General features: G+C 38.8%; 1 protein-coding gene across 2 annotated transcripts in view; it reads right to left on the bottom strand.

Moving 5' to 3' along the window:
- The window catches only part of FAM117B (family with sequence similarity 117 member B), an 87596-nt gene that overhangs the window by 38671 nt on the left and 23658 nt on the right, over window positions 1-25267 (bottom strand). For both annotated transcript variants that reach the window (XM_023622416.2, XM_023622415.2), the window contains exon 2: window positions 7178-7329. In XM_023622416.2, coding sequence (XP_023478184.2) covers window positions 7178-7329 — 152 coding nt within the window. The remainder of the gene's footprint in view (window positions 1-7177; window positions 7330-25267) is intronic.

The raw sequence follows: 25267 nt of genomic DNA, 5'->3' as shown, positions 1-25267 counted from the left end.
ATTCATGTGGTACAAAAAAGTACTCCATGGATTACTTGCTAATGGCCAAAAAAAAAAGTATGTCCTTTACAAATATGTAGGATAATTCACAAAACAACAATGTTATTAAGACCAAAAAGAAAAGTACGAGAATGAGCCGTTCTAAATTAAAAGGGACTAAAGAGAAATCAAGGACAATGCATGAATCTCAGATTGGATCGTGGTTCAAAAAAAAAAATCTTGCAGAAATTTTACCATGGACTGGATGTTACAAGATATTAAGGAATTATTGATCTTGCTGGGTGAGCTAATGCTACTGTGGTTATACAGGAAACACCCTTATTTGTAGAATATATATGCTGAAGGATTTAGGGATACAGTGTCATGGTATCTGCAACACACTTTCAGAAAGCGCAGCCAACTCACACACATACCAACAGAAGGACTGATAAAGCAAATACAGCTAACGGTTAAACTGGCAAATCTAAGGGTAGCTGTAGTATGCTTTCAATTTTGTTGCATGTTGAACATTTTCTTAGTAAAATGTTGGGGGGGAGGACCAGAATCTCGAATCCTATCAGTTGACATTTTATGAAATTCATTTAGGACAACTCCATAAAGAAATACTTCTATGAAAAAGTATCAGACCAACAAAAAAATACAGAAGGAATGACAAGAGAGTTAGAAAATCATCATTTGGAACTACTAGAATAATTACTGATTTAAACAAAATAATCAATGAATGCTAAAATCAGTGGGTGAAAGTTTGTTGGGGAACAGGATAGTTCCAGTCTCAAATACCTCCCTCCAGATCACCCATGAGCTACGAAGGGAATCCGGCGGACAGAACTCATCCGTGACGTCACGTACGTCTCGATGCACATGCACAGAGAGGAACACACATCACCCATAATATTCCTGCTAAGAGTGTAGTAACTTGAATCTAATCATGAAAAAAACAGATAAACTCAAGTTGAGAAGACTCAACAAAAATACTGGCTTGCACTCTTCAAAACGTCAGTGCCACGAAAGACAGACAAAAGCTGAGGATCTGTTTCAGATCAAAGGAGGCTAAACACACACGACACCTAAATGCCACGTGTGCTCGCTGACTGGATCCTGGCTTACAGGAGAAACTGCTACAGAGAACACTACTGGGGAAACAAAAAATCTGTGCGTGTGCCACATACTAAATAACAGTATTTATCAATGTTAAATCTCCTGAATTTGGTAATTATATTGGCAATATTTTTTAAGTCCTTGTTCTTATATATGCTCAAGTATCTGAGAAGAGTCAGAATGTCTGAAAACAATAACAACAGTCATAATTAGGTGTACACAAAGAAATAAAGCAAAATATGGAAAAATGTTTATTGGTGAATACAGATGAAGAGTATATTGACGTTCCACAATGCTTGTGAGTTTTCTATTAACTTGAGACTTCTTTCAAAATAAAGACTTTTCAAAAATTAGGGAAATTACTAAAGATATTAATTTTAAGTATAAAAAATAATTCAAGGAAAAGCAAAGGAATATAAAAGTTTCCTATAGATTTAAGAACAAATTAAAGATAATGAGAATGAGTATTAGTTAGCAAGACAAATAAAAATAAGCCATAAAGAGCAACAGAGAGCTTTGCTAATTTCAGCAATGAGATGTTCAGGCAGGAAAAAATACTTAGCAAAAGTCATTAATTTTACTTAAACTCCTAATTCAAAAGATAATTGCTTTCTTTGTTCAAGTAAGCTATGCCTTTATTATAAGACACTCTTAGGTACTACTAAAAAGCAAAATTCAATTTTAATTATGTTTCACAATTTTGTTCAGTCTCGCATTGTATATCGGAAAGCTATTAAGCACCTACTAACATGCCAGGCACTGGACCAGGTCAGGTACTGGGTCAGAGAGGAACCACAGTTCTTATTCTCAAAGAGCTTTTTGTAGGAAAGAAGGAATAAAAAGCCAGTTATGATATCATGTGATGACAGAGGTCCCCTAAGAAAGGCACCTACCCCAGAACTAGGAGGACAGGGGAAGTAGGCAGGCAAGATTTGATGGCATTGGGAGAGGCTCCTGTGAGCATTAGAGCATAAACTATCAAGGCAAACGGTGGGAAGGCATTCCAAAGCAAACAGAAAAGCTGGGAAGCACAAGTGAGTGGAATACACAGGGCACTGTGGAGAGTTGGGGAATATTTTCAAAATTACTTTTAACAGAAAAAAAGCAGTTGCACAATCAAGAAACTGTATTTGTTTTAAAGGATTCCATGATGCAACTCTCCATTTGCTACACTGCAGCCCAGCCTGTTTAAAAAACAATACGTAGGGGCCAGCCCCGTGGCTGAGTGGCTAAGTTCGCACACTCCACCTCAGAAGCCCAGGGCTTCACTGGTTCGGATCCTGGGCAGGGACCTAGCACCACTCATCAAGCCATGCTGAGGCAGTGTCCCACATAGCACAACTAGAAGGACCTACAACTAGAATATATATACATACAACTATGTACTGGAGGGATCTGGGGAGAAGGAGGAGGAAAAAAACTATGTATAGAGTCACTGGCATAGAGAAATTTGATTTAATATATGAAAAAAGAAAGGACAGGAACACCAGGCACCTGGTAAAGCATCTGGAAATGGAGATGATTTCAGAATCCCAGGCTTACCCAGGTAAGGCAAAGCTACTGAAAGGCAACTACAGGGCTATACTGAGGTCATAGATTCAGGTCTGGAAAAAAGAGATTTCAACATCTCTTTTCCTCAATATTATTACTCCAATTTTAACCAGTGGACCATGGTTTTATTCAAAATTGAAACAGTTACTCAAAAAAGTAATTTTTTTAAAAAAGCTAATTCAGCTCTTCAGTACTTTCATTTCATCACACTAAGATATAATTTTCTAGTGTTGCTTTTATCTACCGAATATGTAAAATAGTTATTTTTTTCCTGCTATAAATTCCACATTATTCTTCCAAAAAAAAGGAAATAACTTCTAAACAAGTTTGTAGACTTATTAACAGCCTTCAGTAATTCATTATTTTAGTCTCTCATTTGCCAATTATTTAACTTTATTAGCTTTTAAAAAATCACAAGCCATCTTACAAAGTTTCTGAACTTTGTAAGCCAATGTACAATTGGAAAAATAAAACAATTTAATAAGTTATTAATCAAAATCAACCTCTGAAGAGGAAAAAATAGCCTCTGCAATGTCGGACTTCCGAGAGAAAATAACTAAGATTTTTAAAAGCAAAAGACCACTGGTTTATGCAATAAAGAAAACAAACAAAAGAAATAAGAAAGAAAACCAGGCACGCATCACCTGAGTCACAAATTCACACAAACAAGCCACCTGAGAGGTCAGGAAAGCTGGGAAGAGCACACCTTCCAAGTCAAAGAAGCCAAACAATCCAACCACACACACACGCTACATTTTCTCCCCCTAAAGTGGTACAGTCAGAAAACACAAAAGGTACCCCCTGGAAATCAGGGAGATCAAATTAAATTAATGAAACTGCAACCTAGTTAGATAATGCTGGGAATACAAATTAGCGTAACCTTTGTGGAGGGCGAACTGGCAAATGGTTTTTAAAAGAATCCTTAAAAGAATGCTGGGGGAGCGGGAACAGCACGCAGAGGTTGGTGACAACGTAGTAATAATAAGCTCTGTATCAAACTCTAAAGCAGAAACGGCAAATCAGCCTTGCAGAGGATGAGGCTCCTGGACCAACTCTGCTGGAGCACTGTGCCAGAAGGCTCTCAGGCTCTTCAGGCTCCCAGGGAAGGAGTGATGTCTGCCAAAGATGCACAACAACAGAATGATGCCACATTTTTGCTATCTTTGTGTAATTAGAATGATAAACAAACAGGTACAGCAAAATCTGAATCATTCAGTCATTCTCATGACCAAACAAATGATAGGGCTGGGGAGCGGACCAGAGGAGTGATTAGTATCTTTAAAATTTGTTCCCATATTCCTAACTCTTGATACTGCCTTCCTCTATATTTTCCAGAACCTCCCTCTCCCATTCCCGCTCCTCTCCAGATAGTGAGAAGGACCTTAGTGTTACATATGATATTTCTTAAATGAAAAAACCAGGGCTCAGAGCGGTGACACAATATGACTTGTCAAAAGTCAATGGCAACTTTCTGGAAGCACCCAGCTATAATGTAAGAGAATCACTTCCATCATCCTGTCTGCACCAGGGCTGATAAAAGTTCCCCAGGCCCTCAGCAGTGGCAGAAATTGCTAATCAGTCCCAGTAATTTTTAGCCTGAATTTTTTTCAGCAAAATGCTCCAGGAAGCTAACAGCAACTGACATACTGCAGAGGAGATGAAACCTACATGCCATCCTTGTTCTAATCTGACAATAATCAAAGGTCATAATCTTAATAGCAAGCATTTATTGAACGCTTACTATGTGTCAGACACTGTCCTAAGTGTTTTACATATATTTCTTGCTTAGCCTTCATAATAACCTTAAAGGATAAGTACTATTATTTTCCTCATTTTACAAAGGGGAAACAGAGGCACAGAAATGTTAAGAAAGTGCCTGAACCCCAAAGAGGATATACAAAAGGTCAATAAATACATGAAAAGATACTCAACAATACTAGTCATTAGGGAAATACAAATCAAAACCACAAGATATCACTTCATACCTACTAGGATGGCTACAATCAAAAAAAGGGAAAATAAGTGTTGGTGAGGATAGAAGAGACTGGAGCTCTCATCCATTGCTGGTGGGAATGTGAAATGAAGCAGCTGCTGTGGAAGACAGTGTGGTAGTTCCTGTAAAAGTTGAACGCAGGACCCAGGAATTCCACTCCTAGGTATGTACCAAGTGGAGCTGAAAGCAGGGATTCAGACAGACACCTGTAACACCAGCGTTCACTAGAGCCAAAACGTGTGAACAAACCAAATGTCCATAAACAGATAAATGGATAAACACCATGTGTGGCACAGCCATACAACGAAATATTCAGCCATGAAAAGAAATGCAGTTCTGATACATGCTACAACATGGATGAACCCAGAAAACATTATGCTAAGGGCAAAATGAGCCAGCTACAGAAAAACAAATATTGTATGATTCTACTTACAGAAAAATCTACAATAGGCAAATTCATAGAAAAAGAAAGTTGAATAGTGGTTACCAGGGGCTGGAAAAAGGAGGAAGATTTACAGAGCTTCTGTTTGGGGTGATGAAAAAGTTTTGAAAACACAGAGTGGCAATGGTTGCAAAACACTGTGAATGTAATTAATGTCACTAAATTGTATACTTAAAAATGGTCAAAAGGGCAAATTTTATGTTATACATATTTTACCAAATTTTAAAAAGTTGATTTAACTAGCCTACGTACCTTAGGGAATCTAACATCTACCAATAAAGTATTTGAGAACTTCTGATTAGTCCTGTTAGTGCTGCAGTCACTTGCCAAAGGTGGGGGCCCACAATGCAGACGAAAGCCTGGGGTGCCCCAAGCTATCACTGCATCAGACCTTAGGAGACTCTACATGTGAGCTTCACAAGCAAGATTAACAGTACAGTAATTAGAAATGTTCTTTACATTTGTACCCTTAACATTCCCAACTCGGGGGACATTCAGAAGAATATGATGCGAGTATGGGATTTACACTTCAATTCAACGTAGTCAGCGTGAGGTCACAGCAATTTGCTAAAAAGACTTAGGAACTGTGGCCACAGATCAAGGAGCTCTCGATGGCTTATAAGATTGTATATTATAAGATTGTATATTCTTACTGATAAGACGAAATATCTGAACCCAGTGAACCTGAAACCGCAGAGGAAATAAAGAGCACTGTAGAAATGTTCAAGGAAATACACCCATTCGAATTTAAATATGACATGAGGATTAAGCAGAAAGCAAGCAGAGACTGTACTCATTTTCCATACTACATGCCCTAATCTCAACAAAGTTACAGATTTTGAATAAATGCAGAGTTCTGCAGAACTCTTTGGTTTAAAAATTCACAATTTCTGAAGATTCATTACTTTTGATGAGAACAGACTCTGCATCTCCATTCCTGTAGTTGCCACTGGATTATAAACCTCACAGTGATCTCAAATTGCAAGCCTCTCCTAAACAATGGGGTTCAGTTTCAAGAGTATCAGAACAGAAACCAAGCGAAGTCCACCAAGGACACCTGTCACTTTGGAAACCAACATGCAAATCCAGAAACCACTCAAACCATGTTTACTTGGTTCTGTGAAAGGACATGCTCTCATAAAGTGCTGGGACCAAGCAACCATCAGTGATGGAAATCTGAAGTCTAAATCCAGCACTGTGGGTGATTTTCAACAATCAGATAAAGCAGCTTTTAACTCTGTAAATGATTTTCATTCTCCACTGGCAATAAAGCTGTAACTGTTCTGCTCATTCATTCCTTTGCAAATATTCTTGAGTGCTTACCCTGTCGGTACAGTACTAAGTCCTGAGGATGAAAACACAGAAATGGACAAGCCAGACACAGTTGCTGACTTTGTGGGCTCACCAGCTGGTGAGCATGAGAAACGTTAAATAAGTGATTAGACAAATATTTAATTAATTATAATCGTAGTAAGTGCTATGAAAGAAACTATACCAAACTAAGACACAGCCATCAACTGGCTTTATGACTCTGGACCTCAGCTTCCTCATTGGTAGAACCAGGCGGTAGATCTAAGGGGTCTTTTAAGACCCTTTTAATCAAAAAATGTAAAAGTATAAAACGTTGCTTCCAGAGTCCCTCTGTCAGGAATTGATGTTTATAGAATCCATCGATAATGTAACATAATCCCCATCTCCCCACACACAAAGATTTTTGGCACAAAAATATAAGGTTAGATAGAAAGTAAAGTTATCCTTACTGTTACAAGTTCTTAGGTCCAAATTTCATTTATTAAATACACTGTGATGTTCTAAACTAACTAGAAGAGGAAGAGGAAGAAAAGTATGCCCATAAATTATCCGTATGTATCGGAATTACTTTGGGAACTGTTTAAAATGCACATTCCCAAGTTTCAACCCAAACCTCCCACAGCATATCTGGAGGCCAGGCCTGGGAACCGCACTTCTGAGAAGCTTCTCAGGGCATTCTCACACACACTAATGTTTTAAGAATTTGAGCACAGAGTAGAATAACAGTATGAGAAACGGTTTCAGAGTAAAACACTTCAGCATAAGAACTGTAATAAACCAACCTGTGTGGCCTTGTCCCTCATACAAGGAGCAGCTTGCCCATGACTGTCACGAGGCCAGTGCCCTGCAAGGTACGGAGCCGCGAGGGTATCGAGAGAGGAGGTGCGGCGGATAATACTGGAGGGGCTTGAGGAAGGCGGCCGCGTCTTGTCACCTGGATTTAAGACAAATAGATTTATTTTAAAATAGATTAGAAAAGAAACAAAGTATAAACTAAGTTTTAAACTATGTAGAAGTTCTCCAACTTAAATATAAAAAATAAGTCATAAAAAGGAATATGCTATTGATTCACACAAACTTGGATGAATGTCCAGGGAATTTCACTGAGTGAAAACAGTCAATCTTAAATGGTTGCATTTATATAATTTTTTAATTTATTTCATATATTCATTTATTTCATTTATATAAAATTTTAGAAATGGAGGAAAGATTAGTGTTTACCAGGAGTTAGAGATGGGGGAGGGTTTCAAAGCCAACTGTTGGGAGGGAAGCAGGCGTCCTAAAAGGGGAACGTGAGGGACCCTGTGACAAGGAACTATGCAGCATCTTGACTGCTGAACGGTGGTGGATATACGAGCGTACAAAGGAGACTAAACAGTACAGAATCCAACACGCAAGTACAAGGAAGACTGAAGAAACCTGGATCAGAGCAGTGGGTGGCACCATGTAACATGCTGGTTGTAATGTACTATAGCTCTACAGAATGCTACCATCGAGGGAAACTGGGCAAGGTGTATTTCTCTCTGTATTATTTCTTACAACTGCAATTATCTCTACAAAAAAATAGAAAGTAAGACAAATGTATATCTACCCATTTAAAAAAATGCTGACCTTGGTTTTAAGATTAAATAGGTATAATGTTTATTTATATATATTAATATATAAATGATAATACTCATTTATCATTATATCATCTATACTCAAAAGGACATAAGGCAGTGAAGATAACCTTACAGGTAAAATTTCATTTTAATCAGCTCTGTAAGACACAGATTTTAGTGAGATTTTGTTACAATAAACACACTGTAAGAAACCATATTAACCAGGCTGTAGGAGCTATAATTGAAGCCACATATGCAAAAACTTTTTACATTTCAAGCTACAGGATACATATTTGGATGTAAGCCAAAAATAAAAACTAAAAAAACTAGGGGTAATGGGAAATTAAAGGCGATGTAAAAGAAACACTCATATATCCCCTTTTTTTTTTTAATGGGGGAAAGGAGCAGGCTTAGCTAATTTATGCTTTAAAAATAAAAAAATTAAGGGGCTTTAAAAATACTAAATATATATGTAAGTAGGATATTATATTATCTAGCCATAACCTAGCTCCATATGATAACAAATACCTTGCTCTAAGGCCATATATGAAAACACTTTAAGACGCCCTCTTCTATTTGTATTACGTTATGTCTTAATAAGGGTCTTGCATAGTTGTAAGTATAAAAATTCAGCTGCTAGTTATGTGACCCAAATAACAAAAGATTCAATTTCACTAAGATAATAGTTACAGCAGCTGTGTTGATGATAATCATAAAAGCCGCTTCACAGACATGCCTCAGATACATAATGTGCTTTCAACATGGCACAGTTATTTCCCTAAAACAATGCCCACTGCTGCAAATGCTAATCATCTCTGGATACAGTCCTCCTGTTACAGTAAACAGAAAATAAATGCAGTGCATATCCATAGGTTCAAGAAAGTACCCACATTATCAATCGTGACAAGTAAAAAGCAATAAATACACGTGTTCACGATTTTTCCTCTAAAAAGTTCATCTCTACTGGGACAGTCACAAAAAGATTGTTCTCAGCTAGGGAAAAAAAGTCGCACACACTATGTAAACTGGTGTATACTCATTAAAATCAAATTGCTAAAAGCTGTCTGGCACATTTCTTCCCCAACTATGACACTGCCTTAGTCACCCACCAGAGTCCTAATCAAACGCCCCTTCCTAAGGGGTCTGACTCCATTTTCAGGATTTTTAATCCTCCAAGAGGTGACTTTTCAACTAGGCCTCCCAAGACTACTACATTGTCTAACGAAACGGAGACTAGGAAGGCTACACATGGCCACACGGAAAAATACTCAACATTTTCTCTTTTGAACTCCCCTCCTAGAAGCCATTCATTTAAACACTTACTAAGGGTCTGTGAGCCAGCGCTAAGCCCTAGAAATTAAGACGACTACGTTCCAGCCTTCGGTGAAGAACACAGTCTACACGGAGCTTGTCATTACTCCACTTCCACCCAGGTTTCCCAAACTGACAGGATTTGGTGCCTAATTACGAGGGAGTTTAGAGGACGAGAGGGAGCCCAGGATTCAAAGACGACTAAAGACTCCTGGCCCAGAGAACAAGGCTGCATTTACAGGCAAGTCCAGAGGAAGAGACTGGACAGCTGACAAGAGCCTTCCTGAGCTGGCCGCGCAGGCCTCCAGGCCTCTCTCTGCCTGGACTTCCTTCCTACCCTTTCTTTGGTTGGGCTGGTTCAGATGTCTGAAATGAAATTCAAAATTCAGTTTAGATGTTTCCTCTGGAAAATCTTCCCTGAACAGCCACCCCAGCCCAAGAAACACATCAACGTCTTGGTCAAAAGCCCTGCTGTGTGCTCCACAGCACGGTTTGCTGCGGCGGCCCCTGACCGCTCCAGGGCTCCACCAGAGACTGCGATTCTGGAGGGCAGGAATTTTACTCCTCCCCACCCCAGGGCTTAAGACAGTACTCGACATAGATGCAGAGAAGAGAACGATGCCTGATGATACTGTCCTCTATCAACAAGGGCAGGAGCGTGCAATAAATTCAGACATTCTTTGGTTAACCCAAAGTAAATCAACACAGACAAATACTACCTGTTATCACTTATATGTGGAAAGTCAAACTCATAGAAACAGAGAATAGAAAAGAGGTTGCCAGGGGGTGGGGGAAATGGGGAGAGGCTGATGAACGGGTACAAATCTTCAGAAAGATGAATAAATAAGGTCTGAGGATCTAATGCATAACATGTTGACCACAGCTGATAACACTGTATTGTATAACTGAATGTGCTAAGAGAGTAGAACTTAACATGTTCTCACCAAAAAAATAAAAAAATATGTGAGGTGATGGATGTGTTAATTAACTAGACGGGAGGAATCCTTTCACAATACATACCTATATCAAATCATCATGATGTACACTTTATCTTACAGTTTTGTCAATTATACCTCAATAAAGCTGAAAAAAAACGAAGTACATCAAAACAACAAAACAAAGGTTCAAACTTGATTTTGTTCTTCAAAAATCAAGTCTTCTGGGGCCAGCCCAATGGTATAGTGGTTAGGTTCACACAATCTGCTTTGACGGCCCAAGGTTCACAGGTTCAGATCCTGGATGCAGACCTGTACACCACTCATTAAGCCATGCTGTGGCAGTGTCCCACATAAAAACTGAGGGAGACTGGCATGGATGTTGGCTCAACAACAATATTCCTCAAGCAACAAGAGGAAGACTGGCAACAGATGTTCGCTCAGGGCCAATCTTCTTCACCAAAAAAAATAAGTAAAATCTTTACAGAAATTAACTGCAACAGGCATTATAAATTTCAGTCAATGCCTTGGGCTGTGGGGTTCACAGCACCCCGACTAACGGTACCAGTTCAAGTGATTCCTGGGTAACTTCAATGGCATTAGTAGAGCATCCCAAACCATGGCCCCCGGTATCACATTGCAAAGGTTCTACTGACCTTGTTAGAGTTAAGTATTTGTAGAACTTGATCAGGTATTGGCTTAAAGGCTGTATTTCCTGTTATCCTCAAAATCACTTAACAAGAAGAAGAGATTAAACTAAACACAGCCATTTATTCAGAAAGGGGAAAAAAATCTTTCCTTTTTCAAGTATATATATGATATTCAGTATAAAGAACCTAACAGTACAAAAAAACTCCAATAGGCCACCACACAGAGATAACCATTTTAATGAGTGTTTATTTCCAAAAATCTGTCTACACTTACACACGTACAATTTTATATAAATGAGGCCCTATTAGGCATGCTACTACTTATTGTTGAGAAATCAAAAAGGCATGTTGAGGACCCCTTTCCTTTGCAATAAATATAAATCTACAATATATCACCATTTTTAACAGCTGTATAGTAGCCTACTGAATGGATATACCATAACTTAATTCCATACTGATGGACTTTTCCAGTGGCAGATATATATCTTTTTATACTTAATTCTCTCTTTGTGAAAAAGTTTCTAGACATCAAATTGTGTATCCAAGGATAAACATAGATTAAAACTTTTTTTTTTTAAAGATTGGCACCTGAGCTAACATCTGCTGCCAATCTTTTTTTTTTTTCCTTCTTCTTCTTCTCCCCAAAGGCCCCCACAAGCTGTATATTCTAGCTGTGAGTGCCTCTGGTTGTGCTGTGTGGGACGCCGCTTCAGCGTGGCCTGATGAGCGGTGCTAGGTCTGCACCCAGGATCAGAACCAGCGAAACCCTGGGCTGCTGAAGCGGAGCACGCGGACTTAACCACTCGGCCACAGGGCCGGCCCCAAATTAAAATTTTAAGTACTGCCAAATTGCCTTCCACCAGAAAGGATTTTCCTCTAATAATACTCATTTGCCCACATTCTGAAGTGTATTTTATCAATTTTTATCAATCTAAAAACGATGAAAAATACTATTTTATTTGCATTTCAATTATTGAGTTCAAATATATTCATATGTTACTGGCAATTTATATTTCTCTAATACGTTACACCAGTATCATAAAAATATTACTCCTAATCTCTCTTTTCTTAATCTTACAGAGATCTTTTCTTCTGATGAAGAAACATTTAAATTGAAGGAGGTTCTTTCAGTTTCATTTTAGCTTCCTTCTTTTATTAAATTCAAGTAAAATTAAATGTGGTCGATTTTATCTTAAATAGCATGCACAGCATGATTAAATTCTTATAAAAGTATATGTCTATTCACCCACTGTCTAAACTGCCTCCTAGACACACACACACACACACACACACACGCACGCCCTTAAAATGTCTCTGGAAAGACATAGAAAAAAACTGATGACACTGACTGCCTCCAGGAAGGGGAATGGATGGCTGGTAGAAAGAGAGGTGCAAGGGAGGTATTTCACTGCCTTCCCAATTGTACCTTTTAAATTTGACACGTGAACTTATTACTGATATTTTTAAAATTCATATTCTTTGATTCAATGATTCTACATTTAGGCACATACACAGAATAGTCAAATGTGGAAAAGGGCTTTAAATTCAAAGATATTCATAACATTTGCAATTGTAAAAATCATAAATATGTCCAAAGTTATAGAATAGGAAACTGATGGAAAATACATAATGGAATATTAAAAACACTAAAAATTTTGTTTTGAAATGATAAACTTACATGAGAATTTATACTTAACGGAAAATTTAGGAAAAAAGTATGTTTCCATAATTTATTTCTAATTTCATATCTTCTTCAATTATTTCCATATTTCTTCTTCAGTTAATTTGTCCACTAAGTTCTCAATGAAACATTAACAGGTAATATAACTAATAACTGATACAGGCACAGTAGTACCTAATTAATAGTTAATCCTAATATGAACTAAATGATTAATTTAACCAAACTGCCTAGAGATAGGGTATCAAAAAAAGGATTATTCTAGAAATTTTAAAAATCCAGTTAGTAATTATTTTGTTAAATATGAGACTTAATTTATATAAAATGGACCCCTTTTTTAGTGTACAATTTGAAGAGTTCTGAAAAACAAAGAGACCCATTTAATTACCGTGACAATCAGGACTTAGAACACCTCCATCACCCTAAAATGATTCCTCTCCACCCTTGGACCGAGGCAAACTGACCCTCTCTCTGTCAGAGTCAGTTTTGCTTCTTTAAACACGTCACATAAATGTGATCATCTGGTGCATGTTCATGTCTCACTTCCTCACTCAGCACAATGTCTGAGAGGCCCATGCTTTTGTGTGTTAGCAGTTCACTCCTTTCTATTGCTGAGCATTCCACTGTGTGGCAAGACATGGTAGTCAATTTTATGTGTCAACCTGACTGGGCCACGGGGCACCCAGACAGTCAGTTACACGTTATCCTGGGAGGCTGTGTCTGGGTGAGATGAACATCTGAATCGGTAGCCTGAGTAAAGCAGACTGCCCTTTCCGACGTGGGTGAGCCTCGTCCAATTCACTGGAGACCTGAATACAACAGGAAAGGCTGAGCAGGACAAAAACGGGAAATATGCTGTCTCTGCCCGGCTGCCTGCGCTGCGACATGGGTCCTCCGCTGCCTTCTGACTCAGGTTCAGACTAGAATTTAGAGCATCAGCCCTCCTGGTCCTCAGGCCTTCAGACGGGGACTGGAACCACGCCATCGACTCTTCAGGGTCTCCAGCTTGCTGACTGCAGATGACAGGACTTCTCAGCCTCCAGAACCACATGAGCCAACATGAGCAAATTCCTTATAGTAAATCAATCTCCATCTGTCCATCTATCTCATGCGTCAACAGGATGGATAGAGATATATAGATACATATGACACATATATATCCTACTGGTGTTGTTCCTCTGGAGAACCCAGACTAATATAATATACAACAATTTGGTTATCCAACAGCATGTTGGTGGACATTTAGGTTGTTTCCAGCGTTTCAGAATAAAGCATATATTAACATTCTTGTACAAGTCTTTTTGTGGACGTTTTCATTTCTCTTGGGTAACCAGTGGAAATCCTGGGTTGAAGGATAAGTTTAGCTCTCACTTTATAATACACTGACAAAATGTTTTCCAAACTGGTTGTACCAGTTTACATTCCCACCAACAGTGCATAAGAGCTCCAGTTGCTCAACATCCTCATCAACACTTAGCATTATCAGATTTTTCATTTTAGTCATCCTAGTAGATGTGTAATGGTATCTTGCTGTGGCTTTAATTTGCATTTCCCCAGTGACCAATGAGCTTGACCACTTTTAAGTGCTTTTTGGCCACTGGTCTATCTTCTTGGTGAGGTGTCTGATCAAATCCATTGCCCATTTTTTGATTGGGTAGTTTGTCTTCTTATTAAATTGGATTTACATATTCTGGATGCAAATCCTTTGTCAAATATATGTATGTGAACATTTTTGCCTAGTCTCAGGTATCTTCATTTTCAATGATGTTTTCTGAAAAGCAATTTGTAATTTCAATAATACAATTTATCAACTACTTCTGTTAACAGTTTGTGTTCTTCTGTGCTTTAAGAAATCTTTGCCAAGCCAGCCCTGACAGCCTAGTGGTTAAGTTCAGCACACTCCGCTTCAGCAGCCTGGGTTCAGTTCCCAGTCATGGAACCACACCACTCATCTGTCAGGAGCCATGCTGTGGCAGCGGCTCACACAGAAAAACCAGAACGACTTACAACTAGAACATACAACTACGCACTGGGGCTTTGGGGAGGGGAAAAAAAAAGAGGAAGATTGACAACAGATGTTAGTTCAGGGCAAATCTTTCCCAGCCAAAAAAAAAATCCTCCCCCAAAAACTTTCCCTACTCCAAGATCAAGAAAATTTGCTCTTTTCTTTTAGATCTTTTTCAATTTTAGATTTCACATTTAGATCTTCAATCCATTTAGATTTCATTTTTGTGTACAGTTTGAGGAAATGGTCAAAGATCATTCCCCCCACATTTGTTCCAGAACCATTTGTTGAAAATACCATTCTTGCCCCCACCGAACTACCTTAGGAACCTCTATGGAAATATGTGGGCAATTTCTGGATGTTCCATTCTGTTCCATTGATCTATATCTCTGTCCACAGGCAGTATAGTATAAGTTATCCAATTTAATTATTATTTTCCAATATTGTTTTGGCTATCTGTGTTTTCATGTAAATTTTAGGTTTAATAGTAAAACATCAAATTTTATATTTTTTTTCATATAAATTTTAGAACCAGAGTAGGGGTCATGAGAGCTGAGATCCTTGGTTTGTTCCTGATCTTATGAGGAAAGAAATATGTTAGCTGTAAGCTTGTATTATCTATCTATAATAATAAAGCTGCTTTTTATTAGAAAGTTCTCTTCCAGTCCTAGTTTCCTGAGAGCTTTTAACATGAAGAAATGCTGAATTCTATCAAAAATGCTTTCTGCATAAACTGAGACAATCAGGTAGTTTTCCTTCTTTGCTCTTAGATAATAGAGTGAAATACAGTTGATTCTCATTATTCATGGTAGTTATGTTCTAAAGTTACTGTGAACACTGAAATAGGGGATATTGAACCATGCCCCTAGAGGAAATATAGGGTTAGACCCCTGCAAGCATCTAACCACAACATTTTCATCAACCGATCAACACATAACCTTGCTTTACGTGTGCTTCTCTTGAAAGACACCTTATTTAATATATATGACGAACACTGAAATCATGGCCAACAGCACTATAACTCATGCCTGAACAAATTTTATCTAACACACACATTGCCTCCATAAGGCACATCACAGCCTCCTTGTGCTTAGGATCACTAGACAGCACTTCAGCACACACTTGGAGGCCATTTTAAAGGAAAAATATCAACAAAAAGTGAAAAATGAGGTACTAAACAGACTGTGAAAAGTATGCTGGTTTATAGTATGAGAGCTGAAACAAAGAAGAGCCCTTTGTTTGACCTCAGCTGGGAACACGTGCATCGTCGACTCACATTCCTTCCTGTCTGCAAATGATTGCAAAACTCTCACAAGCACTGATTTTGGAATTACAAAAACATTTTAGCTAGTGGGCAAATTTTCAAGTATGGAATCCGCAAATAATACAGATTGACTGTATACCGATTGATTTTTTACTATTAAATCAACGTTGTATCCTTGGGATAAATTCCACTTAGTCATGATACATAATCATCATATTTATATTTATACTGCTTGACTTAATTTGCTAATGTTTTGTTTAAAAGTTTTGTGTTTGTATTCATGAAGAATATTGTCATGTAGGTTTTTTCACAAAGTTTCTGTATGGCTTTTGTATTAGAGTAATACTACCTCATAAAAGGAGTTGGGAAATGTTCTCTCTTCTATTTTCTGGAAGCGTTTATGCACAATTAGTATTACTTATCTCTTAAAAGTGTGATAGAATTCACCATTGAGCCATGTGGTCTGCAGTTTTCTTTATGAGAAGGTTTTTAACTATGAATTCAATTTCTTTAATAGACATAAGGAAGCTAAAAGGATACGCAGATTTTCTGTTTCTTCCTGTGTCAGTTTTGGTAGTTTGTCTCTTAAAGAGTTTGTCTAAATTTATCTAAATTGTTGAATGTACTGGCATAAAGTCCACAAAGATCCTTTATCGCCCTTTTAATGTATGTAGGATCTGTACTAATAGCCCCTTTTCCATTCCTGGCATTGGTAATTTGTATCTTTTTTCCCTTCATCGATCTAATTAAAGGTTTATCATTTCCATTTATCCTTTTGAAGAACCAGCTTTTGATTTCACTGATTTTCTCTATTTTAAGTTTTCTAATTCACTGATTTCTGTTCTTATCTTTATTTCCTTCCTTCTACTTCCTTACTACTTACTTTGGGTTTAATTTGCTCTTCTTTTTCTAGCTTCTTAAAGCAGAGGCTTAGAAAATTAATGATTTTGGAATTTTCTTCCTTTCCAATATTAGTGTTTTTCAAAGCTATACATTTCCCTCTAAGCATGTCTTCTCTGTATCCCCAAAAATTTATGTTGTGTTTTCACTACCATTCAGATTAAAAGATTTTCTACTTTCCCTTGTGATTTCTTCTTTGACCCATGGATTATTTAGAAATGTTTTTTCAATTTCCAAATATTGTGGAGACTTTCCATGTATCATTCTGTTATTGATTTCTAATTTAACTCTGTTGTGCACAAAGAATATATTTTGTATGATTTCACTCCTTTTAAAGTTAATGAGACTTATTTTATGGCTCAGCATATGGTTTACCTTGGTGAACATTCCATGTGCAGTTGAAAAGAATGTGCACTGTGCTATTGTTGAATGCTCTATAAACACACATTAGGTTATGTTTGGTGATAAGATTGCTTAGGTCTTCTGACTGCTTACTGATTTTCCGTCTACTTGTGTTATCAATTACTGGGAAAGGAATGTTGACCTCTGCTTCATGAATTCTGAAGCTTTACTAACAGAAGCATACAGAGTTACAATTAACATATGTTCTTGATGAACTGTCCCCTTTGTTATTATGAAATGTCCCTCTTTTTCCTTATTCTTAAGTCTACTTTAAATAGTAATCAGTACTCCAGCTGTCTTATGCTCAGTTTTGTGCAGTGCATATTTTTCCATATTTTTACTTTTAACCTAGCTGTTTGTTTATATTTAAAGTCTTTAGGTTGCATATAACAGGATCTTGTTCTTTGTTAAATCCAGTCTGATAATCTCCATATTTTGATTAAAGCACTTAGACCATTTAACATTGACATGGTCATAGCAATCTACCATCTTGCTATTTTCTATTTGTCTCATCTGTTCTTTGTTCTTTTCCCCTCTTTTCCTAAATAATTTTGGCTTGAGTATCTTAGTAGTTCAGATACCCTACTGATACATTAGCTACTCCTTTACTTTTTGCGTCGTTGGCTCTAGGGCTCTACAATTTGCATTTTAACTTATCAGCCTACCTTCAGACAAAATTATATATCTTTACTTGTAATGTAAGATCCTTAGGACTGTATGTCTCCATTGCTGCCTCCTGTCCTTTGTGCTATTATTGTCATATATTCTATGTACACATTATAGACCCACACATGCTATTATATTTAGCTTTAAGCAATTACCTTCCAAACAGGTCAAATGATGAGAACAAAGTCTTTTTTTTCTTTTTCCAGGAAGATTAGCCCTGAGCTAACAACTGCTGCCAACCCTCCTCCTTTTGCTGAGGAAGACTGGCCCTGAGCCAACATCTGTGCCCATCTTCCTCTACCCTACATGAGGGATGCCTGCCACAGCATGACCTGCCAAGCAATGCCATGTCCACACCTGGGATCTAAACTGGCGAACCCTGGACCGCCGAAGCAGAATGTGAGAACTTAACTGCTGCACCACCAGGCTGGCCCTAACACAGTCTTTCATCTTTCTTACTCACTCACTATTTCTGTTCTCTTTATTCATTTGCATAGATCCAAGTTCTAATCTGGTATCACTTTCCTTCCACCTGAAGAACTGCCTCTAGCATTTCTCCTAGAGCAAGTGTGCAGGCAACAACTCTCTCAGATCTTATACATATGAAAAGTATCTGCCGTTCATTTTGAAGGATTTTTGCTGGGTATAAAATTCTATCTGGGTTTACATTTTTATTTTATGTTTTTAGCATTTTAAGATATCATTCCATTACGTTCTACCACACATTATTTCTAGCAAGAAATTTTTTGTTCCTCTGTACATAAAATGTCGTTTTTCTCTAGCCGCTTTAAAATCTTTTTCTCCATCACTGGCTTCAGCCGTTTGATTATGACATGCCTCAGTATGGTCTTCTTTGTGTTTATTTGGCTTGGGATTATTAAACCTCTTGGATCAGCAGGTTTACAGTGTTCACAAGGTTAAGAAATTTTTCTGTCACTATTTCTTTAAACTTTTTTTTTTTTTTGCTCTGCCCCTGCTTCTGGGACAATTACACCACATTATACCATAAATCACAAAAGTTCTGTTCATTTTTGTTATTTTTAGTCCTTCTTTTCTCTGCGTTTAATTTTTGGGTAGTTTCTATTACTATGTCTTCAAGTTCACTGATCTTTTCTTTACCAGATAAGAAACTGCTGTTATCTACTGTTAATCCCCATCAGTGAATTTTTTCATTTCACTTTTATATTTCTCATCCCTACGAATTCCATTTTCTTTTTTTTCAGGGAAAGATTTGCCCTGAGCTAACATCAGTTGCAAATCTTCCTCTTTTTTCCTTCTCTCTGCAAAGCCCCAGTGCACGGCTGTATATCCTAGTTGTAACTCCTTCTAGCTCTCTGTGAGCTGCCACCTCAGCAGGGCTACTGACAGATGGCTGGTGTGGTTCCACAACCAGGAATTGAACCCGGGCCACCAAAGCGGCGACAGCACCAAACTTTAACCACTACACCATCAGGGCTGGCTCCATTCAGTTCTTTTGAAATATATTTTCTTTTTCTTCTCATTACATTCATGTTTTCCTTTAAGTCTTTGTGCTTCCTGAATATATTTATAACACCTGCTTTAAAGTTTCTGTCTGCTAACTCTATCATCTTTGTTATTCTTAGCCTGTTTCCGCTGCCTTAGTTTTCTCCCAGTGTTCACATTTTCTGGATACTGGTAATTTTTTATTGGATGCTGTACACAGTGTTATACTTTTTAGTGTCTGGATTTTGTTATCTTCCTTTAAAGACTGTTGGGCTTTGTTCTGAAAGTTAGTTAAGAAATCTGTGGGGGCCGGCCCTGTAGCCGAGTGGTTAAGTTCACACGCTCCGCTTCGGTGGCCCAGGGTTTTGCCGGTTCAGATCCTGGGTGGGGACATGGCACCACTCGTCAAGCCATGCTGAGGCAGCGTCCCACATGCCACAACTAGAAGGACCCACAACTAAAAATACACAACTATGTACCGGGGGGCTTTGGGAGAAAGAGGAAAAATAAAATCTTTAAAAAAAGAAAAGAAAAGAAAAGAAATCTGTGGATTAGCTTTATCTTTGAAGTTTAAGTTTTAGGACAGATTGGGGTACTGAACATCCTGGATGATCAGAAAGGTCTCACCACTCCGTCTGGTCAGTGCTTGAGCAGCTCCCCAGCCCTGGGAATTACTCAACTTACAGTTCCCTGGTCAATCTGTGTCCAGTCTCACAGAGTTTCACTCTACATACACACTGCTTTAGCAAAGGCTAAAGGAAACCCCTATCTATATTTCTACAACTCTTTTTCTACATAACTCCCTCTTCTCTGAAACTCTGTCCAGCAATTTTCAGCCACTTCAGCCACTCTGAATTATAATCTCTATCTCACCAATTCAAGAAGACATCACACCCTGACCAAGATCCCCCTACTGCACCACAGTCTGAAATCTGTGTTCCAGCAGAAATCCAGGGCAACTACAGTGCTCATCTTGTACATTCCCACACTGCCTGTTGTCCAATATCAAAATGCAGCTGTTTAACACCTTTTGTCCCATTTTCCTCATGGTTTACATAGGAGATTAAGTCCAGAGATTGTTTCTCACGGCCAGAAGTAGTTGTTTTCTCACGTCCAAGTAACCATACTCTAAACTCAAGTGACTCCTGATGCATCATCCAGAACTAGAAAGAGATCTTTCGCTTAGCGAGTTGTTTTACTCATGGAACAGTTTTTGATGCATATAGAACAATATAAATAACGAGGAAAAATGAAAAATAACAATAAGGAAAAAAATGAAATAGCTAAATACAACTAACATTGATTGAGCAATTAATACATATGAGGCACCATGCTAACGGCTTTCCATGCACTACCTCATTAAACTACACAACACCACTCTGAGGTAGAGATTACTCAACTCACTAACGCAACCAACCTTCATTAAGCACCTATTATGCACCCAGACTGTTCCAGGTACTGGTGACATCGTGGTGAGCACAGAAGTCAAAATGTACAATCTTTAGGAGTCTATCATCATTAAGCCCCTCCAGTTGAGGAAACTGAGCTTTAGAAAAGTTAAGTAACTTGTCACCATTACATAGTTAGTAAGAAGGTAGAGCCAAGGCTTCAGTGCAAATCTCTTTAAAACTAAACTCTGAGCAAGCTCTAAACTACCACATGAAAGGCCTTTCAGAGAATTCACAGTCTAGTGAGAAATACAGATACCTAAGTACATACGACATAGGATGATAAACACCAGAAGAGTGGTATGTCCACAGTGCTAAGAGGCGCACTCACAGGGCACCTATCACATTTTACTACAAGCAGCAAGAAGAAACCTATGGGCGCCCTCGACACTGCCTAGAAACCTGCTTAGCTAGATCACCTGGTTCATTAGGCACACGTCTATTGCAGGCAGGAGTGTTGCTAACTTTTCTGCAGCAGTATAACAAAGATCCCCCTTCCTCCAGTTTTCAACAATACGTTTCTCATCTCCTTTTGAGCCCCCACCTGCAACTTCCTCAAAGCCCAAATTTATAACCTGTTCAAAGAAACTTCTCCATCATGAGTGACAAAATTCTTCCCACCTCCGCCCACTGCCTGGTTCCAAAGTCACTCCCACAATTTTACATATTTGTTATGGCAGCACCCTGCATGCAGGTATCTGAATCTCTATTAGTTAACTATGCTGCATAACAAATCTCTCCAAAACTTAGTACGGTAGCTCCAAAACAACAAACATTTATTATCTCACAGATTCTGCAGGTCAGAAATCCAGGTGTGGAGCTGGCCCCGTGGCCGAGTGGTTAAGTTCGCGCGCTCTGCTTCGGCGGCCCAGGGTTTCACCAGTTCGGATCCTGGGTGTGGACAAGGCACCACTGGTCAGGCCACATTGAGGCAGCATCCCACATGCCACAACTAGAAGGACCCACAACTAAAAAAATATACAATTATGTACTGCAGGGATTTGGGGAGGAAAAGTAGAACAAAAAAAAAAGACTGGCAACAGTTGTTAGCTCAGCTGCCAATCTTTCAAAAATAAAAAGAAGAAAGAAAGAAATTGAGGTATGATTTAACTGTGTCTGTGACTCAGGGTCTCTCACAAGGATGCAATTAAGGCATCAGCTGGGGCTGTAGGTACCAGGGCTCAATGGAGGGATCTGCTTCCAAGCTCATTCACATGGCTAATGGCAGACCTCAGGTCCTTGTTAACTGTTTTTGCCAGGAACATCAGTTTCTTGCCACTTGGCCCTCACTAGAGGACTACTTAAATACAGCAAGTTGTGACCCCAATGGAACAAGGACTCAGCAAGCGAGTGAGGGAGAGCAAGATGCAAGTGACAATCTTTCGGAAACCTCATCTCAGAAGTGAGATCTCATCACTTCTGCTATAGTCCTTTGTTAGAATTGAGCCACTAGGTCCAGCTCGCACTCAAGGGGAGGGTATTACACAAGGGCACGAATACCAGGAGGTGGGACCAACTGGGAGACACCTCAGAGGCTGCCTACCTACAAGAGGTCATACCTGCAAGAGGTCAAACCAAGGGACTAGTCATCACAAATGAGGGATACCCAAGGGGAGAGGAAATGCCTAAAGGGCAGAGGTTATGTGAAAGAGGTGGCAACTCTTTCACATAACCTCTTAAATTCAACTCTTAAAAACGGGGATTTGGCAGTGATGGGGCAGGAAAGAGCATACCAAAAGAACAAAAAAGAAATGACATATTCCTCTAGGAACTATACGTACCTTACAATGGCCAAAACAAAAGGACTCGCAATTTATGACCACGAATTGGCCAGAAAAGGGCTTGAATGCTACCCCAAGGATTTTGGATTTTATCCTGAAGGCAGCAAGGGAAATGACACTATCAGATTTGCATTTTAGAAGGAATTTTTAGCCAGCAGCATGGACAGAGAAGGAACTGAGTCAGGAAGCTCTATTAAGTGACTATTCCAACAATCCAAGTGAGCAAGGCAACTAGAATCAAGAAACATGAACTATTTCAGAGCAATTCGAGAGGTCAGCAGTCCTCTTAGGGGTATCCACGTGTGCTGCGTTCATGTTGAAGGGAGGCGGACAGACGAGCAGCAGAGTGGACAGAATACGGAATTTGAAACTATCCAGATCCCATGCAAACCCAGCTCCATCAGTCATACTGCCACCTGGTCAGTTACTTAACTGTTCTGAACCTCTCTCACTGCCTCTGTGAGATAAACAGGGTTGTTGTGAGGATTAACCGAGAATGTTCATGTACAAAGCCTGGACGTGGTAATATAGCATCTAGGATATAATTCATTCACTTTCAAACACATGGAGTTTGATATAGCTATAAGATATTCAATTGAGACTTACCAGGCAGTTTGACACGTCAGTGTGTGTACAAGAGTGTGTGCAGAGTTCTGAAGGACAAATTCAGAAGTAACGTGTGTCTAAGTAGGCTAAAGTCATCGGTGCACAAACAGCTGACGAGGCATAAGAGAAGTGAGTCCCGAAAGGAACACTAAGAAACAAGAACCTGTCGGGGACATGCAAAGAAAGAGAAGTTTGAGAAAGAGGCTGCCTCTGGATTGCTGTGAGGATTAAATAGAAAAAAAAACACCACATAAAACACCCAGCATGTAGAGGACACTGTACTTTCTTTCAAGAGCCATTTCGATAAAGTCAGGTCAGCAGGCAGAAGTCATACCGGATAGTCTGAGGCACGACTGGGAAGTGAGAAGTCAGACATGACCCTTGAAAGAAGGTTCCGCATGAAGGGAAAGGAATAAAGTCAAAGCTTTAAAAGAAATGTGATAGAAGAAATGACTGGCCTTTACTTCATCACTCTAAAGCAGGCACTAGCAACTTAAACACTAAATTCAAGCCCAAAATAAACAGTAAAAGAAAATGCTTTGTGGTGAAGCAAGGACTTGGCTCTCCAGCATAGACACTGGGCAGTTGAAACCAAAGTTCACGCTACCTTAATTCGTAAGTATGCCATCTCCTTTCTGAGCTCCCATTGTAAGCAATTAAAAAAAAAACTAAACAGATCCATTTGTAACCAATAAACACTTGTTAACATCAGTCTTCAAAGAGCAACAATGAAGGAACACAATACAAAAAGTAAATAGAACTTAAGTTTCATATTTCAAAAGGGACTTTAGAATCTTAGCAATTTTCATATTTCAACAGGTACCTGAGAATCTTACCAATCACTGCACATATCACGTTGTACTTGCTAACATTCACAATATTAGCTTTAACTCTGTCTCTGTCTACCTCGCAGGAAACACGAATTTAGAACTGCCTGCCGTATGTCTAGAGCGCTGAGCTACTGGCAATTCTGAACCTATCATTTCTATCACCTCTCTGATCATCCTCCTGTGTTGCCTACCTTCCAGAGCACTCATCCAATAAACATTTTTTGAGTATCTACTATTCATATAAAAAAGAATGAAAGAAAAAAGTCCTAGCTCCTGGAAAACATTGTAATAGGGAAAAATGACACCATAAAACCAACAAATAACATGTTAGGCATTAATAATAGAGAAAAACAAAGCAGGGCAAAGGAGCTGGGAAGCGTGCTGTATACGGTTGCTGTTTGATAACGACGTTAGGGCAGGCCTTTCTCATAGGATACCTGCACAGAGACCTTAGAGCAGACACAGGAGAGGGGAAAGAGTGTCTGAGGAGTGATCCAGCCAGACAGCGGAACAAGTGAAAAAGCTCTAAGGGAGAAGCCCTCCTGGCCTCCAAAAATCGCTTAACCTTTGCCCTCCTGGTACCCTCCCAACCAAAACTGTAAGGTTCACCACAACAACACCATTTTGGTCATTTCCTCCTTGCCATACTCAATGCTACTGTCCTAATTTCACGTTTCATCACTTCTTGCTTTGACAATCGCACCAAATTAGTCTGCCTTCAGCTTCTCCCTCCTCCACCCCATCCTACGTTCTGCCACCATCTGTTCATGTTACCCAGTTCTCAATGAGCCCACAACACACACTGAATAAAAGTACAATCTTAATCTGGCAGTTGAAAACTCCCAATGTGCCCCAGCCTATACTTCCTATTTTTCCTAGTGCTTCGAGAAAGAGCCAGCAGAATACAGGGGTTAAAGCATAGACTCTGTCACCTGACTGTCCGGATTAAAAACCTTGATCTGCCATTTACTAGATGCATGATTTTGCATGTTACTTACATCTCTGTGCTTTCAGTTTCCTCACCTCTAAAATGAGGATAATGGTGATACTCCTTTGAAGACTGTTTAAAAAAATCTATGCAGAGCACTTAGGATCATCCCTGGTACATTAAACATACTTTATAATAAAGTAATTTCAAATATTAATCCACATATATACTTCTCCTGCCACCTATCTTATGCATTCAATAAACATTGATTAAAATGATTATGCATCTACACACAGAATACAATTTCAATAAAATTGAGTGAGGTTTACTCTATATGTTATATCTCAAAAGAAAGTTAAAAATATAGTCCTTCCAAAAAAGAGGTATCTCGAGGTATACAAAA

The sequence above is a fragment of the Equus caballus genome, chromosome 18, assembly GCF_041296265.1.
Source record: "Equus caballus isolate H_3958 breed thoroughbred chromosome 18, TB-T2T, whole genome shotgun sequence".
NCBI lineage: Eukaryota > Metazoa > Chordata > Mammalia > Perissodactyla > Equidae > Equus > Equus caballus.
The sequence above is the reverse complement of the archived record's forward strand: the minus strand, read 5'-3'. Positions and strand labels throughout refer to the sequence as shown.